Below are 10,032 nucleotides of genomic sequence, written 5' to 3'. Positions count from 1 at the left end.
ATGCTTAGAAAGTACATGTTCCAAAACAAAAAACCTTCAATATGGCCAAATATTGCAAAACAAGACTGTGCTTATCACTTGATGGTGTCATGATTGATGGAACTATGAATTCTACTGTGTATCAGAAAATCCTAAATGAGAATGTCAATCTATCAGTTTGTGATGTAAAGCTTAAGCATAGATGGGTTATGCAGCAGGACAATGATCCAAAGCACACATGCAAAGTCCACCTCTGAACAACTCAAAAGAAACAAAATGAAGGTTTTGGAGTGGCAGACTCAAAGTCTTGAATTGAATCTCATTGAGATGCTCTGGCAGACTTTAAAGGGACAATTTATGCTCGAAAACACTCTAATGTAGCTGAATTAAAATTCTCCAAAGAAGCATGGACCAAAATTCCTTCACAGAAAACTAAGACACATCGCAGGTTATCACAAACATCTGATTGCAGTTGTTACTGCCAAGGGGGGTACAACCAGTTATTACGGTTAGGGAGCAATTACTTTTTCGCAGGTTTATATATAACCCCATTTCCAAATTAGTTGGGGCTCTGTGCAAATGTAAATAAAAACAAAATGCAATGATGTGCAAATCATTTAAACCCTACATTTCATTGAAAAGAGTACAAAGACAACATTTCAAAAGTTGAAACTGAGAAATTTTACTGTTTTTTGATAAATATATGCCCATTTTGAATTTGATGCCAACAACACACTCCAAAAAAGTTGGGATGGGGAAAACAAAAGGCTGGTAATGCTATAAAAAAAAAACAGCTGATGGTTGATTGGCAACAGGTCAGTCACATGATTGGTTATAAACGAGCATCCAATAGAGTTTTTCAAAAGTAAAAATGAGGAGACATGATTATGTTCAAATCACTGCATGGACTCAAACACTTCTGAAAATCACTGTCTGTGAAAAGTTTGTCGCTGCATCAGCAAATGCAAGTTAAAACTCTAAAACGCAAGGCAGAACCCCATATAAACAAGATCCAAAACTGCTGCCACCTTCTCTGGGTCTGAGCTCATTTAAAACGGACTGAGGTGAAGTGTCCTGTGCACCAACGAATCAACATTTGAAATTCTTTTTGGAAATCATGGACGCAGTTAATAATACAGTAACACGATAAATCAGCAAAAGTGTTTTATTAAAGTGTTTTCTTTGTCTGACTGTTAGAAAAACTGAACTTTATACTCTAAGCTGTAACAGAAGAGTAGATTCTATGCTGTGAGCTGTGCTCTGCAAGCTCACATAAAAATGAGAACTTGTAAGGATAAAAATATGTATAAGCATTAAAGTACATGTAGAGGAATGTGTGCATGATGCTAAAAAGAGCTGCACCAGTTCTAGGTAAACAGGATTTGTCCCTTCTCGATTTGGCCTAGAAGTGGTGTGGTCAACTCCGGGAAAAACATGACATTGCCTGCTGACACTGAAAAAAACATGACACTGCCTTGTTCCAATGTCTATTTTTACTTGGAATTTGTTCATTCTAGGCAACTTACTGCTTACTTTACTTCCTTCATAATGAATAGTATCATTAGGTGAAATCAGTGAAACCAGTCTCATATTGCATTGTTTCCATGCATTAATAAGGCATGTCCACAATTTAATTATCTCGTTCCCACGCCTTACTAAGTCGTGGCCATTGCTGTTTTATGTTAAATGCAGCATTATGCCACACTTCCTTGCGCTCCTACACCCTTAGAAATACAGGTGCTATACAGGTACATTTTTCGTTCATCAAGCTACAAACAATGTAAATGTTCCCTCAAAGGTACACCAGTGGTTTTGAGGTCTGGTTGTGTACCTTAAATGGTTTTTTCTAGGTGAAAAGTCCATATTTGTACCTTTTCATAACCAAATGTTTTAAAACAGAGCAATAAAATAAAAAGACTCCTGAAGCACCAGAATGTGACTGCTGCACTATTTAAGGTGGAATGGGGAAATTCAAGCGAGAAGCTGGTGAATAGTTGATTTCAGCTGCGTACCACCAAAGAATTAGTGGTGGGCCATGATGAATAATTGTCTTATACCCCTCTTTGAAGGCATGTGATGCCCTAAATGTGACTAAAGCCCAGTGGCAAGGAGCTGAACTTTTCCCTTCTCTGCTATCACTGCAGATGGGTCGGGTCGCCTACAGAGCAGCGCTAGTAGCCTGTTAAAGAAGCAAGGGTTTTTTTTTGTTTTTTGGGTTTTTTTTTATTATTTGAGGGTCATATTTCTTAGGGCAAGATTTCAGCCACTACCCCTTGTAACTCAGTTCCATTAGGGTGAGCCTCGAAAACAAGGTTTAGGGGTAAAAGAAGAAATGGGATTGGGCCTTTATGTTGCTTCCCTTGATCCTTGGTTGTAACATAATGGGGGCTTGCCAAATCTCTTATTGCTTTTTAGTTAGCTCATGATTTTTGTTGGTTGGTTTGGTGGCCTGGATCTGACCTCTTCACTTTGAATCACTCCTGCAGGTGAGTACTGTTGTTTGCGTGCTGCATATTTTGTGTGGGCTCCACAGTTTGGTAGGATGAGTGGTTAGCTGGGCTGAATGTTTGTTCCTTCCAACAGATTACTCTTTTGTCATTTTTCCTTTTTTATTTTTAAGGCTATTCTATATGGGGGCAAACATGGGCTGGAGATTAGGGAACCAGCCTTGTGACCAGAAGGTTGCTGGTTTGATCCCCTGAGTTGACAGTACCTAACTGAAGTGCCCTTGAGCAAGGCACCTAACCCCCAACTGTTCCCCTGGTGCTGTGGATAGGGCTGCATGAGCAAGACACCTAACCCCCAACCGTTCCCCGTGCAACAGGGCTGCCCACTGCTCCAGGCAAGTGTACCCACTGCCCTATAGTGTGTATGTTCAATAGTGTGTGTGGTGTTTCACTGGGTTAGAATGCAGAAGTGAAATTTCCCTGTTGTGGGACTACAAAGGGTCACTTAAAAGTGGAGAGTGTTTTCCTCTGGTGGGGATATATTTTCAGGACCATGCTTCATGGTAGCTGATGTATGCTGTAAAGTTTTCACTGATAGTCAAGCTTTGTAGTTAGTATGCGGGGGGTGTTGCTCACATTTAACAGAGCTTAGCAGCAGTGCTGGGGTGGTGGAGTGTGGCAGTGGCTGTTTAGGAGTCCATGATCCTAGCTTCACTGCGTTTAGTACCGTCTGTGAATTTGTTTGTAGGCTAGTACTCTGAGCTTTGTATTTCATTGTATTGTTTGTGATTACTGGCAAGCTCCATTGGATGATTAAGGAGCTTGTCTTAGCTCAGTAATATGGTGTTATGTTTGTAGTTTGAGAGGCACAATCCAGCCCTACGTTTGTGATTATGGCTTTGGTAACCATTTTGAGCCATTTTGTGCCCCTCATCTAGCCGGAACAATTTAACTCATGTCTTCATGCCTGACCATTCCTCCCACATCTAATACATTGACTATGAGATGCAACAATTCGCTTACCATCTAATAGATCCCAGATCTAGACATGCCCTATTATGAGATCATCAGCATCATTAATTTCATCTCGGAGAATGTTTGGCTTTTATATATTGAATCCTATTTCATATTCTAACAGAGTCTGTGATTACTTTTCACTCAACTCATGCTGATCCCTGTGTTTCTAGGAGACATTAGACTTCCATTCATTCTACACAAATCTAAATGTCTATATTAGCCTCTTACTCTCCAGGGTATATTTTGGTTTGTCCATCTGAATTTACATGACCGAATTGTAAGGCAAATTATTCAGTAATGGCATGAAATAAATGTAAATTTTGCTTTTATGTATTTATTGTAAAAGCTCCCATCAAATTAACAGAAAATATTGCTGTATGCTTACAATTTAGACACTCCTTGTATTATTTTATAAAAAAATTTTTTACAGAGCAGTTCACTGAAGAGACATCATCTGTTGTAGTTTATAGTCCAGATTTGTGGGAAAATGGGTCGAATTTCAGTAGAAAAAAATGAGTTTAGCTTCTTTTATTATAAGGGTTTAATACAGGCTAAGGTACAAAAGGGATCAGGCAAAAAGGCAAAGTCAAAAAATACAAAGCTGCGGTAAACAAGCCATCGTCAGGACACGGTAAACAAGCCATCGTCAGGACACGGTAAACAAGCCATCGTCAGGACACGGTAAACAAGCCATCGAAAACAAATGCTCAATAGGTCACAGGGATACAATACTTTGCAATAATTCTGTCTAAAGCCCGGGCTTATAAAGTAGACTAACTACTCATGTGCCTAAGAACACAGGTGACACCAGTTAGTATTCCGGTGATTTAGAGCACTGATAGGTGTACGAGTGGGAGTCAGAAGTCAAGTGAGCTCCCACTGTGTTGTGGGCAATGGAGTCTGTGTCTGAGTCCGAGACGGAGGGAAGTTGCTCCGTCATGTGATCTCCCAGAGGAGTCTGGGAGATGAAGTCCGTCTCTTTGCAAGAGCTCGCTGAACACGTCCCAGCATATTTCCATGATAATTTCAATAATTAACATTTCTTGTTGAAGTAGACAGTACCACTTCTTCCTATATGCAAATATAGAAATCGTTTATTGGCCCCAACTGCTGAGCGTATGCACTAAAGCAATGTATATCATATTTTTATGGTGGTGCTGAAACAGGATTTTGAAAAACAGGATTTTGAAAAATAAAACGCTTAAACGGCTTAAAACAAATCACAACAGACATAGGAGGTGTGTTTATATGAAAAGAAGAATATTTTTAAGCATATTTGAAAATGCAAGCTGGCTTATATGATATGGACAATGACAACAACCACTTGCTTAATGTTTATTGAATCTTATTGTAACATAGTTGATCATTCTTCCCCTTTTCCTCTTCTGGGGATTTGCTCAAATTGAGCTGAGGCGGGGGGACAGTGCCTCACAAACGAATGGCTTGCGAACATTACAGGCATCGTCATTCCATTGATAGGTATCTGTGGTAAGACAAGGAAAAAACACTGTTTAGGGATGATGGATTGTCATCTTCATCCATAATGCATCAGAGTTTAATTCAGTTTAGTTGTGTCCACCACAGCATTTCACACAACACCTCGACACAGACTGTAAACACTGTATGAAGAGATTCATTCCAAAATTCATTATATACCATGTTCCTTTTCATGATACTGTCAGTGATAATACTGGAACTGGGGCCAGATTCACAAAAGCTTTCTTAAAAAGTTCTTAAATGTTCTCTTAAGATATTAATTTTTTGGCCTCACTTTATTTGGATAGTCCAGCAGAGTCCCCTATAGATCTATATCTACAGATGTTCAAATTGTTAACAAACTATCTGTTGATTCTAACCAATGGTGGGGTTAATGTCTAGGACTAGGGTGAGGTTTGGGTTTAGGTTTCAGGCTGAGGTTACGGTTGGGGATTGGATTAGAGCCAAGTGTAGAGTTAAAGAACTTGCTTTGTTTTGAGTGCCTTTGTGATACTGACTGCTCTGCCTGTTTGAGCAATGCTACATCACAGCTATGAGACAATCTCGCTGCTGTTTGTAAAGAACCTTCATAAAAGGTAAAGGGTCTAAGAAGGACCCAGAGAACATTTACATTAATCAGTGGTCAGGACCCCCATGGACCCTCACAGAGCAGGTACTATTTGGGTGGTGGACCATTCTCAGCACTGCAGTAACACTGACATTGTGGTGGTGTGTTAGTGGGTGTTGCACTGGTACAAGTGGATCAGACACAGCACTGCTGCTGCGGTATTTAAACACCTCTGTGTCACAACTGTACTGATAATAGTCCACCAACCAAAAATATCCAGCCTACAGCATCCTGTGACTTCGATGAAGGACACAAACTGTGCAGCAGCAGATGAGCTATCGTCTCTGACTTTACATCTACAAGGTGGACTGACAAGGTAGGGGTGTCTAATAGAGTGGACAGTGAGTGGAAACAGTGTTTAAAAACTCCAGCAGCACTGCTGTGTCTGATCCACTCGTATCAGCACAACACACACTAACACACCACCACCACATCGGTGTTACTGCAGTGCTGAGAATGATCCACCACCCAAATAATGCCTGCTCTGTGAGGGTCTATAGGGGTCCTGACCACTGAAGAACAGGGTAATAGGGGACTAACAAAGTATCAGAGAAACAGATGGACTACAGTCTGTAATTGTAGAGCTACAAAGTGCAGCTATATAGTAAGTGGAACTGATAAAATGGACAATGAGTGTAGAGACAAGCAGGTGGTCATAATGTTATGCCTCGGTCTATATCTCTTACATATGGCTCTTTAGGGAACCAAAAGGTATCACCACCAATAACAAAAACAAGATGAATACCTCCATAGTTTATCTCAAGGCAGTTTTCCTTTCCTAGGTAGTTACTGGGTTGAGTAGGACCCCAGTTCTGGAAGCTCATTTTGGATCCATCAGACCAGAGCCATGTTCCTTCCTGGACAGAGAAGCAGATCACTGCATTAGTTTCTACTCCTTGGTCATGCTTTGGTTTGGATTATTTAGCAGGGTTTGGACAGCACTTACTGTCACACAGTCACTGGCGCCTAGCCAGGCCCGAGTGAATGAGCCCGTGGCTTGTTTGATGAGTTGCTGTAAAAGTAAATGTTCTCGAAGGCTGCGCACTGAAGCAAGATTCCCACCATACTTTAAGCATTCAGTCTAGAATAGAAAGGGAAAAGAACCTGAACAAACTAAACTACAGGGCAGGTCAACTGCACTTTAAAGTAAGTCTTTAAAGTCTTTAAAGTCAAGTAAGTTTTCACAATTATTTGGCAATGAGTTTCAATCTGCCATTTAAGCCCGCAGAACCCTCAGCCACACTGTTAGTGTACCTCTGCCTCAGTCCACATGAGTTCAGTTTTGAAAAACTTGAAACATCTTCCAAATGCAGACCATTGAGGGGGACAAATAATGAGCGCTGTAAATCAGAGAGATTTTGTACATTAATAACATTAATAGATATCAAGTCAAGTCAAAACGTATTCATATAGCACTTTTTACACCAGGTGTTGTCACAAAGCAGCTTTACAGAAAAATCTGGGTCCAAGCCCCCATGAGCATCACCAATGGTGACAATGGCAAGGAAAAACTCCCTAAGAGCAAGAGGAAGAAACCTTGAGAGGAACCAAGACTCAAAAGGGGAACCCATCCTCCTCTTGTCGACACCGGATAGCAAACAGCATTAGTAAAAACGTTACAATACAAACTGGGGGAAAAACAGGTCGAGCAATGGTTAATTAGATTGTTTGAGTTTATGCAGCAGCAGCAGCAGCAGCAGCATCATCAGGAGAGTCAGTTCATGCAGGTGAGGTTTGCACAGCGTTGTACAACATGATGGTTAAAACGGTGCATCATAAGGAAAAAAAAAAAAAGAATGAAAACAGTAGTACATAAAAACATTAAAATATAAGCCTTACCCTGGATTGGCTGTCCATGTGTTACCCCTTCTAAAATAAAAAGACCATGGAGCAGTTCAAACTTGGAGCAGCTTATACATTGTCTCACACTGCACTGTCAATGTCAGTGTTCACTGCAAAGCTATTTTAAAGCAGGATCAAGCTGAACCTCTTGAACTGCATTCTTATTGTTCAGTTTTTAATCTCAAAACGGACTGTAATTGCTATAAAACTAGCATGTTATGTGGCTATTAGTGAGGAATGAAGTGTGGGCCCACATTTTGGGGTTCTGCAGTTTAAAGGGTTGCTTTGCAGTAACCAGAGTTGAGGTAGTTAGTGAAAAAAGTAATCCCCAATTATAAATGACCTATACCTATACCTAAACTATAATGGAATTACTTCTGTAAAATAACTACTTTACTTCTATATTACTCTCTAAAACCCACACATCTTTACCAACTGAAAAACGCAAGTGAAAACTCATCTTCAGTAATTAGAAAAAAGAGCCAAAAAACAAAAAGCAATCAGGGATCCAGAATTATTCAGGGCTCCTGGGCTTCAGCACAGGTAGGCCTGTGTATTATATTGCCCCTTTTGATTGGGGTCATGTTCTGAGTTTTAAAATCAAACAGCTTCAAGAGGCTTTTATAGTTGAACTCTTTCAGTGCGTATTTCTCTTACCCGGAGCAAGCAAAACCCCAAGAAACAGGAAAACTGTCCAGATTGCCATCGCGACGGGCGAATCACCGAACTGAAAGAAAGAGCAAATAAAAAAACAGCGTCATTTGTACTCTTTACCCCATTTCTGATAAGACATTGTATAGTTTTAGCTGACGTGACCATTTTTTAACAAGTAATTTAACAGCTACCTGGCAGCTGCTGTTGTTTTTTTTTTCCTCTGTGGAGTCTCTCAGTGTGTGTGTGCGTGTGTGTGTTTGTGTGTGTGTGTGTGTGTGTCTGGCTACAGGAGTTTGAGATCTGGACATTTTTATACGGGATGAACAACTGTCAGTTATAGGATTGAGCAATTTTCAGCAGCATGATTTTGCAACAGTCTGCATTGCCAAATTCTATCTTCAATGCCAGTTTGAGTACAGCAGTAAACATGGGTGTTACATGCACCCCCCCCAGTATAATTTAGGCACCTGGAAAAACAATGTCAGATGTGTCAATACATATGAGCAATATGTAATCGCGGTGGTTTGTATAGTTAATCACAATAAACCACATTCGGAAGCAGTTGCGGGATAGAAGTTAGGGAAAAAGTCCTGTGACCAGAAGGTCACCGGTTTGGTACCCTGAGCTCCCTGGGCACTGTGGATAGGGCTGCGTACTGCTCCAGGTGAGTGTGACCCCTAGGGTGTATGTGGTGTTTCACTTCACAGATGGTTCAAATGTGGAGCTGAAATTTCCCTGTTATGGGACTAATAAGGGTCACTTAAACTCATTATCTTATTTGCTAGAACTAGACACTAAAGATTGTTCCTCTGTTTAAAATCTGTATATTTTATGAACAAAATAAGCTTCATCGGAATGTACAAAAGAGCAAAACATCAAACTTTAAATGGTCTTGTCAACAAATCCTTACACAAACAGATAAACATCTCTAAATGTTGAAGTTTTGTGTGCAAATTTGGAGACAACCTTTTACACAAAGAAGCGTCAATACTGCTCCACTCAGCATTGATGGCTTCAAACAGCTGAAAAGCATTGCTGGGCTAGTTTGTGTTTAATGTGAGACTAAATATTCCCTGAAGGGTTTAAATCTGGACTCTCACCAGCCTCAACCCATTAAAATTTGGATCCTACTTTTTTTTTTGCTCTGGAGCGAACCTGAATCTGAACATAAAATCACATAAACACAAGTTGAACATGAAAATTGGTTGAACAGTTTCATCAGAGCAGCAGTGGCTCCTGTTCCTTTTACATCTTGTTTTGAAAGGAACTGGATTTTTCTACTCAATGTAATTAGATATTGGGTAGTGTTCAGATTTACAAATATGCTGTGGCATATTGTAAAGTTTTTCAGAGGTATCCCAGTCGCTGTTACGTTTACTAGGCTATTAAGGAACAACTAGGTGAACAAATGTGCTACAGCGCCACCCCGAGACAGACCATTGCTGCATTTCTAGTTAGTTAAGAATACAGCCAGAAGCTCGTTGACTATGGGTGAAGCACATAAACAATGAACTTTCCTTAAATTTTCCCTAATTTACCCTAATGAATGCTTAACTCCAGGGACTCCTCAGCTTTTTGGTTTTGAAACATTCAAGAGGTCCTGGATCCCTCATGACCGCCCTGTATATTGCATCTTGACTGCACTTATCAGTATCAGTGCTGTATTTTTCTTGTAAATGATACTTCAGACTCATCATACACTATATGGTATACAATAATTATTATGTAGACTCCTAATTATTCAGTTCAGGTGCCACATCCATTGCTAATAGGTGCATAAAACCAAGCACTCCACAGAACACTTTAGATCTAACCAAATCTGGGTTTGCTGTATGCTAGGAGAACATACTAGAATGAATAGTGCCAACAATAAAGTTTGGTGGAGGAGGGATAATGGGCTGGGGCTGTTTATTGGGGTTTGGGCCAATCAGTTAGTTCCAGTGAGGGGTGATGCTTGTGCTACAACTTACAAAGACATTACAGAAAATT

General features: G+C 40.2%; 1 protein-coding gene across 1 annotated transcript; it reads right to left on the bottom strand.

Moving 5' to 3' along the window:
- Window positions 1–4,764: 4,764 nt before the first annotated feature.
- LOC108424138 (galactose-specific lectin nattectin-like) lies at window positions 4,765–8,290 on the bottom strand. The gene is made up of 7 exons (XM_017691953.2): window positions 8,235–8,290; window positions 8,047–8,116; window positions 7,387–7,416; window positions 6,802–6,887; window positions 6,494–6,628; window positions 6,293–6,404; window positions 4,765–4,926 (listed from the first exon to the last, which is right to left on the bottom strand). Exons 2-7 carry the CDS (start codon window positions 8,093–8,095, stop codon window positions 4,841–4,843), a joined length of 498 nt encoding a protein of 165 aa, XP_017547442.1. The 5' UTR covers window positions 8,096–8,116; window positions 8,235–8,290; the 3' UTR covers window positions 4,765–4,840.
- Window positions 8,291–10,032: the final 1,742 nt, after the last annotated feature.

The sequence above is a fragment of the Pygocentrus nattereri genome, chromosome 8, assembly GCF_015220715.1.
Source record: "Pygocentrus nattereri isolate fPygNat1 chromosome 8, fPygNat1.pri, whole genome shotgun sequence".
Classification (NCBI taxonomy): Eukaryota; Metazoa; Chordata; class Actinopteri; order Characiformes; family Serrasalmidae; genus Pygocentrus; species Pygocentrus nattereri.
The sequence above is the reverse complement of the archived record's forward strand: the minus strand, read 5'-3'. Positions and strand labels throughout refer to the sequence as shown.

Bases quoted from the DNA above. Each gene is read 5' to 3' on its own strand.
- LOC108424138 (XM_017691953.2), bottom strand. From the start codon at position 8,095: ATGGCAATCTGGACAGTTTTCCTGTTTCTTGGGGTTTTGCTTGCTCCG. The intron at 6,888-7,386 runs GTAAGGCTTATA...TCTGATTTACAG, and splicing joins ACATGGACAGCCAATCCAGG to CGCTCATTATTTGTCCCCCT. The intron at 6,629-6,801 runs GTACACTAACAG...TTTCTATTCTAG, and splicing joins TCATGTGGACTGAGGCAGAG to ACTGAATGCTTAAAGTATGG.